The sequence below is a fragment of the Andrena cerasifolii genome, chromosome 2 (genome assembly GCF_050908995.1).
Source record: "Andrena cerasifolii isolate SP2316 chromosome 2, iyAndCera1_principal, whole genome shotgun sequence".
Taxonomy (NCBI): Eukaryota; Metazoa; Arthropoda; class Insecta; order Hymenoptera; family Andrenidae; genus Andrena; species Andrena cerasifolii.
This window is the reverse complement of record NC_135119.1, coordinates 1668464-1681016: the sequence shown is the minus strand read 5'-3', so window position 1 is coordinate 1681016 and position 12553 is coordinate 1668464. Positions and strand designations below refer to the sequence as shown.

The following is a 12553-nucleotide window of genomic DNA, read 5'->3' as shown; positions in this document are numbered from 1 at the left end:
TAATGTCAATCGTAACTATAAATTCATCGAAACTGCAAGAAAATTAATTATTTACAAGTGAAGTGTATGTACAACAAACTGACCTTTTCTTATAGGAGAAATTATGTTCCTTGCATGGGGCATTAAAGTGTGTTACAACGTACGTAACGCAGAAAGTCTCTTCAACGAGGCCCGTTTGATAAGCTATGCGATTTACAACATAGCAGCTGTGAATATAAACATGATCGCCATTCAGTATGACCTTTCATTTCTGAAATATGCATTCGTAACATTATCAATTTGAAATGTAAGTTCTTCAATTCTTTCCAGCCTTTTCATTTTCCCTCACGCTGGGCCGGATATCAAATATTTACTGGGCTTTTTGCGCACGCAACTTTCTACTTCCGTAACCGTGTTCCTTGTATTTGCACCCAAGGTGACAGATATTACTCCACTTACTCTGCTTTTCCTTGCAGTACAGTAAATTTACAATTAAATATTTTCTTTATTTTTACTATAGTTACAACATAAAACTTTCGATTTCTTTAGATAATGTTATGCTTGTTAAATAAATTTTCAAATATTTTCGTATGTACACTTTTAGATGATTCGAGTTTTACGAGGTCAAGGAGATCAGTGGGATAGTCGTGCTAGAGCACGTGGCGTTACAGCGAGCTTCTCGTTGAACAGGACCGACCTGGTACCTGAGGAAGCAACAACCTTAATTCAAGAAAACGAGGAACTTATGGTAAACCATCTCTAAAGATGTTCTAAATCATATACGCGCTTGAAAATTTCCTAAATGGAATCTGTCAGTACAAAAAAATATGTAAGAGAAAAAACCGTGTATGTTGTAAAAATATTTATTTCATATATTTACACAAAAAAAAAAAATAATAATCGTAGATCAGAAACACAAATTTAAATTTTATTCGTTGTCGCTGCCAGTACTGTACTTCAAAGCGGTTAACATTTTCTTTTTAATTAGTTCAAAGTTGCTATCCTCATTATTAGAAATATTTGGCACATCTACTTCAGTTTCATATAATATAGATATATTTTGTGACCATGTAAAATGAGATCGCGTAAAATAGAGACGTATGTATGGGTGTACATACATAATATGTATTCAAGAGCACATATTTTGAATCAAAGTTCATTTTCGATCATACAGGAATGAGAACATAAAGATTTATCAAATACTTTCTCATTAATCTTCTTTCCTCGTACCTCAAAGGGTAGTGGCATTTTTATTATTATGTATACATGTACCAGCCCAGATTAAAACTATTCTTTTGGCCCGGGTACCCGATGAGACCCACGGTAGACAAAATTACCCGGATACCCGTGAGATACCCGGGTAGACAAAAATTACCAGACTACCCGGATACCCGTGATACACCCGAGTAAATGAGATAGTTGAGAATTCCGATTTGACAGCCGATCGTCTTTCGCCTTTCGATCATTTTCGGCTAACATCAGTAATGAATTTTAAGCAATTAAATGTGATATTGTCTGCGCGTTACGATTATGAAGGGCGCCTTTTATGAATAACTGTAAATTATGTGCAGTACACGAAATGCTGTATTTTAAATTCTCTAATAAATTTGCTGATGCATTCATGTTACTTGCATTCCCATGTACCACAGCAATTAATTTATTTGTAATGTTCCACCTTCCTACATTCCTATTTCCTATTATAACGGCTGTGACATTTTCGGCGGTATGTCGTCCCTGTATAACTATGTATATCATGCGTGGAAAATGTGAAATTTTTTAGCTCCCAATTATCTGTTATAAAATGCGCCGTTGGGGATAAATAGGAATCTTGCGATCGGGATGACCATTCATCGATGGTCACGGACATCGAGGACGCTGTAACAAGCTCCTGTTCAATTTTCTTCCGTTTCATAATCATAACGCGCAGACAATATCCGTTCATTAGTGATGTTAGTTGAAAATGATCAATAGTCGAAAGAGGATCGGCTGTCAAATCGGAATTCTCAACTAACTCATTTACTCGGGTATGTCATGCATACCCGGGTAGCCGGTTATGTCATGCATACCCGGGTAGCCGGTTATGTCATGCATACCCGGGTAGCCGGGTAATTTCTGTCTACCCGGGTAGCCGGGTAATTTCTGTCTACCCGGGTAGCCGGGTAATTTTTGTCTACCCGGGTATCTCACGGGTAATTTTTGTCTACCCGGGTATCTCACGGGTAATTTTTGTCTACCCGGGTATCTCACGGGTAATTTTTGTCTACCCGGGTATTTCACGGGTACCCGGGTACCCGACGGGTCGGGTAGTAACAGCTCTAGCCCAGATATGTAGCTCCGTACATCTCAAGGACGTCCGTTTCATGTTTAGAAACGTCCGTCTCGAAAATTCTACGCATGTCTTAAGACTTAAAGTTCGAATGTTCTAGGAACATCCGTCTCGTAAATCTTATTGATGTTCGAAATCGCTAAATTTCGGATGTTCCGAGAACATTCGTCTCGTAAGTCTTGTGAATGTTTAGGTTAGGTTGCAAAACAGTCTTACGACTGAACCTCGCCTTTCAGCTCTTTTTGGCATTTTATTTATTTCTCTTTCCTTCTTAGTCCTATTTTTGTATTGTGCAGCAAAATGGCTTAATTAATTCGATGAAATGTTCCCAGAGAGCACACGACATCTTAAAGACGTCTGTTCTAAAACGTCGTTAAAACATCTGCCTTAAAACGAATATGGAATTATAAGGAATGAGTCTAGACGTCGAATGATATTTTGTAGAATATTTCGTGTCAATTCGCATCTCTTATACATACTTAATAATAGTTGTATGCCTAGAAATTGAAAGTTTTTGTAAAGGCTTGTATTGGGTAGTTGCGAAAAGCGGTTGCATCGTAAGCTGGAAGTCTGGGTTCGATTCCCGTTCAGACGCCTTCTGGGCTTATTTGACTTTACTTTCGGACATTCGGAAAATGTTCTGAGGATGTTGACAGAGCACATCCTCAGGTTATCCCACTTTGTTAATAGGACCTTCCTACGACATACGGGGGGCATATGCGCCTTCTCGGGACATTCTCCGAAAGTACATAACACGTACATTAGGACGGAGCGATACTGGTTAATCTAAAAGACAACTATCCCGCACCCAGGCCAACTGCAAATTCAAATTTTCGTCAATATAGTATCGCTCCGCCCTAACGTACATCTTTAGACGTACATGAGATGTTTTTGTGCTATTTGGGGGATTAGTCATGTAACTTACATATTACAAGTCAATATCTAAATGGAATACTTCATCAAAACATTTGTGATTGCAAACTGCACATTGTCTGCATCTGCTTTTTTTGTTGAGTAAAGTAACTTCTTACAATAGAAGTCATCTTGCCATGTTTAACTGTAACACTACGTATTTATGTATTTGGATATTTTAATAGATACAAAAGAGACGATTTTAGCGATATTCTACCTATAGCACGATTGTTTGGTAACGCAGCACTAACGAATTTTACGTCAATGTCTGATGAGAAATGTTATTTTACACATTGTCTAACACAAACGATTATTTCTACTCGCAGCTAGAACTTTCGTTTTTACCCTTTTACCTTTTTACTTCTGAATCTACCACTTACGATACAGCTATATGAGAGATGTAACTCGAATCTATTTAATTCATTAGATAAACGTGATGTGCTTGGCATTCTTCACCTTTCGTATCGTTTCGTTGTACATTTTTCAGTTTATATTATACATACATGCCATGCAGGTAGAGGCTGTTCGAGTACTCGAGTATTCGAGTAGCTCGAAATTCGATTCGGAAGAACCGAGCGGCTCGAATGAAGCGAGCAGCTCGAAAGAACCGAGCATTTGGAACGTGTTTCGAGCGGTTTAAAACAATCTAGTGGCTCGAACGATCCGAGCAGGTCCGTACATACAATGTATGTACAATGTACATCTTTCGTGCAGATCGATATTATTGAACAGTTCGCGCTATCGAGTATGATAAATGTTCCGGATATTTTATCGTATTGTTATGTTTTGTGCTCGGCATAGCGAAACTTCAGTGTAATACGGCAAAAACGTGTAAGGTAATTCGACGCTGAGCGGAGAAGCTGGTCGAGGCATCATGGATCTGCTCGCGCTGCATGGCTGCGGCGACCGCACCAAAGCAGACAATTGCCAAATGTTTCTCAATGAGCGGTCGAGTCCGTGATTTCCACCGATGCGCAGTTACCACAACGTCTCGAAAACGAACGGACCCTTTTATTACATTCAGCACCGAATACAATATCGCACTTTTTACCAGTAGTGGTCTTGGGTTTCATTTAACTCCTCTACCTCTTATAAATCAGAAGTGGGATAGTAACACGTGCGATACGTAAATAGCGCCGTCACGCTATCGCTGGACGTTTTTCAACGCGATTGTGTTGGTGTTATCGTTAGCGTCATCCAAGTACTTTAGTGTGAGACTTTTTAGCCATGCGTAATAGTGAGTAGAGTGATGGGTGGTTCGCGAAATTCTTCACGGGAGCGCTCGATCGAACGTTCGCGAAATCGGTCACGGAATCATCCGCGAGATGATTCAAGGAGTCGTAACCGAAATCGTTCGGGGAGCTGTTCATCCGATCATTCACGCCGCCGGGGGCGATCTGGGTGTGACAGAGACAGGTCTCCATCGCAGGATTTGCAAGACCTCGTAGATTGACTAAAGCGGGAGATGTGGAACCTTTCGTATAGACAAGTGCACGATGAATACTTGGTGCCAAAGTTTGATCACGGACGCGACAGTGCTGACGTGGAACAGTGGGTGAAAGACGTCGACCGTCTTATTCGACGATATCGATGGAGCGACGATTGTGTAATGCGAATTATCGCCCTCAATCTGAAGGGACACGCGAGAAAATTGTACGACCAGGAGCAACGAAAAGATCCTACATGGGATAGTTTCAAAGAAGTACTGGTGAAGCAGTTCAGGAAGCCTGTGCCGTTCGGGCGGTTGCTTAAGGAAGCAGCTTTATATGAAGTAAAACCGGCGCAGCTGCAGGATGAACAGCAGACAATAAGGTATATCGACGTCTGGGCGATGGATGCAAGGCATGGCTCGTGCCGCGGTCGGCGCGTTTTCAAATCTGTCGGTTGTGCCACGACGATGCAGGGCATTTGGGACTCGAGAAAACGTTGCTACGTATTCAGGACAATTATTGGTTCGCGGAGATGTCAGCTTTTGTGAAGAAATACATTGGGGCGTGTTTACAATGTCTTTACTATAAACGGACGTCGAAAAAAAACAGGGCATGTTACACCCCATTGAAAAGACGCCAGTGCCGTTTCACACCGTACACGTTGACCACGTTGGGCCATTCGAGATAAGCCGAAAGAAGAATAATTACCTCTTTGTCATGGTGGATGAATTCACAAAGTTTACAATTATAGAACCGGTGAAGGATACTAAGGCGAAACGAGTAGTGAAAATATTACTTGACGTCATACATTTATTTGGGGTTGCACATCGAATAATCAGCGATAGGGGAACGGCGATTACCGCACGGACGTTTCGGATATTTTGTCAAACGTATGGCATCCGTCAAGTGTTGAACGCGGTAGCTACACCACGTGCTAACAGACAATGTGATCGATATAACCGAACTATCGTTGCATCCTTGGCGACGATGGCCGCGGGCGCAGATCCTGAACGGTGGGATGAAAACGTAAAATCCATATAGAGCGCGTTAAATACGACACACAATAAGGGTATAGGAATTACCCCTACGGAGGCGCTGATGGATTATAAGGCTAAGTCTACCGCGGAGGCGCGATGGCTACAAGAAGTGCAAACCGAAATTGAACGCATGGATCTGCAGGAGGGACGTGGTAGGATTGTCGACCATATCACGGATGATCAGTGGAAACAAAAGGGGAGATACGACAAGACCAGACAGGAAGCAACAAGATATCACCAAGGAGATATTGTCATGGTTGAAATTACTAGCGAACGAGCGACGGGAGAGAGCAGAAAACTTCGTTCCAGGTTCAAGGGACCGTTTAGAATCGTCAGAGTCCTAGTGAATGACCGGTATGAGGTCGAAGATTTACGGGAAGGAGGGCGACGGGCGAAGACAGTCGTCGCAGCTGAGAGACTAAAACCATGGATTGCGGTGGTATCCTGAAAGGGGTGTGGGTATAGGAACAGTAGTTAACGGAGTTCGGTTGTAAATAGAGTTATATTATGTATAGTCTTTCGTATCGTACTACAATGATGGCTGGATGCCGGATTTGTGTTGTGCATTTACTACAATGATGTTTATCGTTGTGTTGTATGGATTTCGGAGTTGTACTACAATGATGGCTGGATGCCGGATTTGTGTTGTGCATTTGCTGCAATGATGTTAATCGTTGTGGAGTGTGGAGGCTGGTATGATACTACAATGATGGTTGGGCGCCAGATTTGTGTTGTATACATTGAAGCAGACAGATTGGAGAACATCGACCCTGAATGTAGGTCAGATGTAACACGTCATTGGTGCTTAGGACAATCATGGAAAGTGGTTGTTGGTGAGTAAGAAATGCATCGAACCGGGAAAGGGGAGCGAAACAACGCACCGCTTGAGGACAAGAACGTTATCAGGATGGACGAGTGTAAGATAATTCGACGCTGAGCGGAGAAGCTGGTCGAGGCATCATGGATCTGCTCGCGCTGCCATGGCTGCGGCGACCGCACCGAAGCAGACGATTGTCAAATGTTTTTCAATGAGCGGTCGAGTCCGTAAGTTCCACCGACGCGCAGTTACCACAGCGTCTCGAAAACGAACGGACCCTTTTCTTACATTCAGCACCGAATACAATATCGTCCTTTTTACCAGTAGTGGTCTTGGGTTTCATTTAACTCCTCTACCTCTTATAAACGGAACATAAACAAGAACAGTAAGAACGGAATATAATCTCTAATATACAGCAATGGAACTATCGGTACGTCTGTTCGCAATGGCGGCTGACTCTCGAATGTCAGCTTGACAGGCGATCGACCCGATTGCCTTCTTCTCGTTTGTTTATTTTCGCGGCTGCGAGCACCAGCGGGCCATGGATTCCCATCTATAAGGTGCTCGCAACAGGGTATGCTGTTCTGATGGAATAGATATAATGATTACACTGTCCGACAAGGTTTTTAACCTTAATGAAATATATCGTTTCCGATGAATTTTTGCTCGCTGAAAACGAATTTGGAGGTGAAAATGGCGTAGCACGTCATGATACATCGAGGTTATGTTATGTATTCGATACATCGATGTTATGTTATGAATTCGATACATCGATGTTATGTTATGAATTCGATACATCGATATTGTGGCGGCTCGCCACACTAGTAACGGGTCTGGCCACCAGAGGCGCGAGCGATGCTGGGCCGACACTCGGTCGAGCGGCACGAAGCGCCAATCTCTGTTTCAGTTTCTTAATTCGTGATTCTGCGATGACCCGCGCTTGTCTGTCTGTGCTTGCAGTTTACCGTTTTCCTTACGAACTCGCTCGTGCCTGAAACTCTGTGTAGTTAGTGATAAGTGTATATATAAAATAGTAATAAATTAGGATAATTAGGTTAGCTAAAAAAGTGTCAAAGTCATTCCTCAACTCAACCAAAATGTTATGTATCCGATACATTGATGGTATGTTATGAATGCGATACATCGATGTTATGTTATGAATCCGATACATCGATAATCCGATGTTTAGTCCACTAAACAAACAATTTGTTTAAACAAATGATTGTAAAATTACATATTTTGGTATATATAGAATCGTGTTCTGTGGAGAAAATAACTCAACTTTTTTTACAATATAATTTGTTAAACAAATTGTTTAAACAAATTAATTTTACAAATCCTATCGTCAGATTCGGAATCAGTGAACTTATTACTTTACGCCTTTTCTTAGCCCTTTCGCTACAGTTCCCTCTGCCGGAAAATATACTCGTACTCATTATTATATTAAACTCAATATTCGAAATTATTTTTTCAAATTGACGGGTACTATCTATTTTATATTCACAAAAGGAGAGAATGACACTAGATAGAGAGTATAACCGCATACAGAAACAAGACAAAACATACTGAATAATACGTATCGATGGAAAACAAAATAATGACGGTAATTACTTAAGTCCTAAATGCCCGTCGCTATCGCTCTGTAAACACTTGCTTTCCATGGAAGAGATCAATCTCGTTCCGATGTAAATTGGTCAGATTGCATATCCGATGGAAAGGATCCGCGAGACCAAATCTGGAAGAGTAGAAGGGTAATGTAAATCGAATGTAAATAAAATAATTTTGTTATTAAAATTGTATTTGCAATGACCAGTTTTTTAGCGTAAATGTTTTTTGTTTGTAACTGTCATACGAAAATTTTCATTGTATGCTTGGTATTTTGAAATGTAAACGCTTTGCATTGGATATAGTCAGCCATAGTAGCGTAAGGGTTAATATAGCTTACTCATTGAGAATCTAGCAGTTGAGCGCGTTGTATGCCGGAGAGCTTATGTTCGACGGTGAAAAGGTCACACAACACAGCACTTAAAATGAGTAGCGTCGATTTATTTAAAATGAACAAATACAGTGAGAGTGAGTCGATGAGAAAGCAGAATGAGTTCCAGCGTCTCGGGATTGTATGGATGCACGAAGATGATGGAATCAGTGCACGTTGCACGACCACGTACGCGTCACCCGCGGCGATCTGCAATTGATTCTGAGCATGAGAAGATACGAGCGTGTTCTGAGTTCTATTCACTTAGAAAATTCACGATGATTGATGAGACTTCAGAAGGTGAGAAAACTTGATTCGACACGTGACACGTCGTTATCTACACATTGTGCGAACAAGCGTGATTGCAACATGGATGCTGGTTTCCGTTTTTCATCGATTGTAGATCCGCCGCGACTTCCGCTCTCCGGAAGGTGCTGCGGTGAGAGTGAGTGTGGTGGCGAGCGGAACTACCACATTCCCAAGCCCAATATTCTAAGCATTCATATTCAATGCAGCAACTGCATTGCAGTGGGGCAGCTCGAAAGTTTTTATATTCCCGATTCAGATTCGAACTGCTCGGATCGTTCGAGCCATCCAATTGTTTCAAGCCGCTCGGTTTTTTCGAGCCGCTCGGCTCGGTTCGGTTATTCGAACCGAGTATATCCCGGCTCGCTTTTTCCGAGTACTCGAACAGCTCTATATGCAGGTATGAGCAAATATCAGGTGTATCATTTAAAGGTCATACCAGGTTTGGTCGCCAAATTTGTCATAATATTGTTAGTACTATTACAGGAAAACTAAGTCATATGACGTTGAAATTTCGAAAAAAATGACTGCAGCAGGCGCACTACCAATCATATAAAAATAGGGTGTTCGACTACTGTTGGGAGAGAATTTAAGGCGTTTCTAGCCACCAAAATAAGACGAAAATCAAGAATAACGATATTGCGGTTGAAGTTTCGTTTGTTAGTTATAAGCGTTAAATGATATCCCTAAAAGTAGGAAATCCGCGTGCAGCGGTGCACAGGTCAGGGTAACACAGTGTACGACTCATTTGAGAATATATGTTCAACGAAATTATACTCTTTGTATCACACTCGCTCCTTTTCAATAAACTACGAGAACGTCGCGGTGATGGCGCAGGCGTATGTACCGGTGAGCCGTGATGATCTCCCCTTACGCCTCGCGGAATTCACGGGTGGACCGAATAGCTCGGGGCCCGCGGGCTGCGGGGGGGGGGGGGGGGCGTTCGTTCGGCCCATCTCGCCGCTGCCGATTCTTGCGATCGGGCTCTCTTCCGTTTCAATCATGAAATCGGGTGCACCTCGTGATTCCTCGAGTGATCTCCCTTTTTCATCCACATCACAGAAGTTGCTCCGATTTTCGCATAAAACCATGCCCTGTTCGCGATTTCGACTTGTAAGTGTTGGAATAAATAAGTTCGATTTATTTCAAATCTACTCTTATACAATACGTGTCATATGTGTTGCAACACCAAAATATTTCGCTCGAGTCCGGGGAAATTCTTAGACAATGTACGCTGAGTTTTGTTCATGTTCGCGGCAATGTGGACACGGCAAGAACAGACGAAAACGTTCGCGAACAATGTTTTTGTTCGTGTTTGTCGTGGTGTGGACCCGGGATAAGGATACATCTTATAAAACGTTCATATACGTACATATATGTACGGAAACTTTAAACCTTCATAAGTTTTGAACCACGACCATCCCATGCTTCGATCAAAGTGCACATTACTCGGCATCTTCCCCTCTACAACACATCTGAAATTTAACAAAATTAAAGTTACGGCCCCCTTTTATTCATATTTATCTTAAAGGATACTTACTTACCCACCAAAATCCATTGTTTCTACTACAGGGTGATTCTCTCGCAGCGCCTGTCAAAGAGATGCCGCCTGCTACCCCGTGGCGAGTTCAACCACCCGTAGTATCTCACCGAATTTTATGACTTTCGACTCTCGAAAAGGTTGGAATACCATTAAGAAGTAAGAAATGTGTCAGGATTTCCGCGTTTCTCACCAGATCTTTGCGAAAACAACACCAATCGATTCCTTATGTTTCGCTGATGATACTTACACCCAGAACGACGTAATTCGGACCATAATGAAGGAAATTACATGCCCAATTTATTTGCATAATTTCAAGCTCTTTCACGGGCGTAGATGGGGAATCACCCTGTATATCCAATGTTGTAGTCCATTGTTGTATCGAGATACACGCGCAGAAATCAGCGAAAACACAGAATCACAGTATCCCCCAAAAATAAAAAAATTATTAGATCTCCTACACTAAAACATGTACAAAGAACAAATTAAAAAAGAACAAATTTACCCGCACTGAATACGAACAAAAAATCAGATTTGTACGCACTCAAACCATTGAAACTGGAAACTCTTATAATGATTGTCTACTTCATGTACTGCGTTCAAAGAATTTGATGAGACTGACGTGTTCGTCGGTCATCCCAAAAGTGTTCCCCTAAACTGATGCAGAGAAAGTTCAAGTAATTTCAAATTGCAGTAAATGAAAAAGAATCCAGGTCCCGCATACCTGCTCCCGGCACGGTGCGTTCAGGTTAGCTGCGCTCACTTCATAAACGTGCATTTCGTTTTGGTACTCCTCATAGTCAACACAGTTCCGCCGATGTTAAATTATTTGAATGAGCATCGATACATCCCGAAGTAGACAAACATTCAATTGGCCGCGAATTTACGTCGAAAAACTTACTTTCAGTTTATTTGTTAAGAGTTATTAATTTCAATTGCTGAGTGCATGTGAACCTGTTTTTTCCGTGGCAAGTTTTAATGCGGATAATAATGTATTATTTTTAATTCTTCTGTGTGTTTCAGTGCGGGTAAATTTGTGTTCGTGTTTAATTTTTTTCACATGTTTTAGTGCGAGATCTGATATTTGGGGGGGGGGGGGGTGATTCTGTGTTTGTGTGATTTCTGCGCGTGTGTATCTCGATAATAGAATTCACTACAGTGGATATAATGGAAACAATGCATTTTTAGCGAGTAGACAGGTCTGGTGTGGTCCAACGAACCCTTCAATTTTGGATAAAGTGATAAACAGGAGGAGATAAATTTCTTCGCAGCTATTCTTAGGTGCGGGACCCCGTGCGACAGTAACATTGAATAGAAATACAGTAAACCCTGCTATAACACGTTATGTCCTCCTATAACGCGATACTCTACGACGCGGTTTCCATATAACGCGGTACGATTTAAGGTCGATCAAGAGACACAGAGTGTCTATACAGTATTTCCTCGTTAGCGACTCGATTTTGTGTACACGATACCGACTCTTCGCTATCCCCACCACTTTTGTCTCACTCTTGCCCGGCGAAAGCTGAAGCGAGATGGAACGAGAGCGAGCGAGAGGCACTGAAAGCGAGCGAGGACGGTACGAGACCGACGACGCGTTGATGTTTTGTCTCGCTCCGTCTTTCGGACGCCTGACATTCTGTCCTTTGCGCTTGCGACCATCGCGCACGCTCGCCGCGCACGCAGTGTTCCATCTCGCTCCCCCCTCCGGCCAGAAAGAAGCGAGAAACGAACACTCGGAATTAGGGTTCTGTTCACGATACCGACTCAAAGCCGGTCCCGACCAGCGAGTCGCTAACGAGACAATACTGTATTACGCCACGACCCACTATCAAGAACCCTTCGATTATCGACTCTCAATAATGGTTGATCGGATTAGATTTTGAACGGTCTTAATGGATAGCTTGGGTTTGATTTACATAAGAAAAGTGTCTTCGTTTTGTTCCTACGTGCCTTATGAGCTGAGATATTTCAATGCAAAGTTGCAATCTGGCGAATTTTATGTTCTTGAAATTAAGCATCGTCGTCGCCAAGTGTAGGTAAGAGGAGAACAAGAAAGGGTGAAGAAATGTCTCTCAGGCACGGCGTTCATTCGATGAAGGTTTCGGCCAATCGCGTAACAAATTGTTGTCACGTGACAGCCAGACAGAGGGTGTGTTCCGATTCTTCGAGACTGCAGAGAAAATCGTTCCGTTTCAGCCTATGCGTGCATTGGTGGCGTTGGTGGCACA

At 42.2% G+C, this 12553-nt stretch overlaps 1 protein-coding gene across 2 annotated transcripts in view; it reads left to right on the top strand.

The window, feature by feature from the left end:
• The window catches only part of LOC143378482 (putative G-protein coupled receptor CG31760), a 187622-nt gene that overhangs the window by 163031 nt on the left and 12038 nt on the right, over positions 1 to 12553 (top strand). For both annotated transcript variants that reach the window (XM_076830256.1, XM_076830257.1), the window contains 3 exons: positions 96 to 234; positions 310 to 415; positions 584 to 727. In XM_076830256.1, coding sequence (XP_076686371.1) covers positions 96 to 234; positions 310 to 415; positions 584 to 727 — 389 coding nt within the window. The remainder of the gene's footprint in view (positions 1 to 95; positions 235 to 309; positions 416 to 583; positions 728 to 12553) is intronic.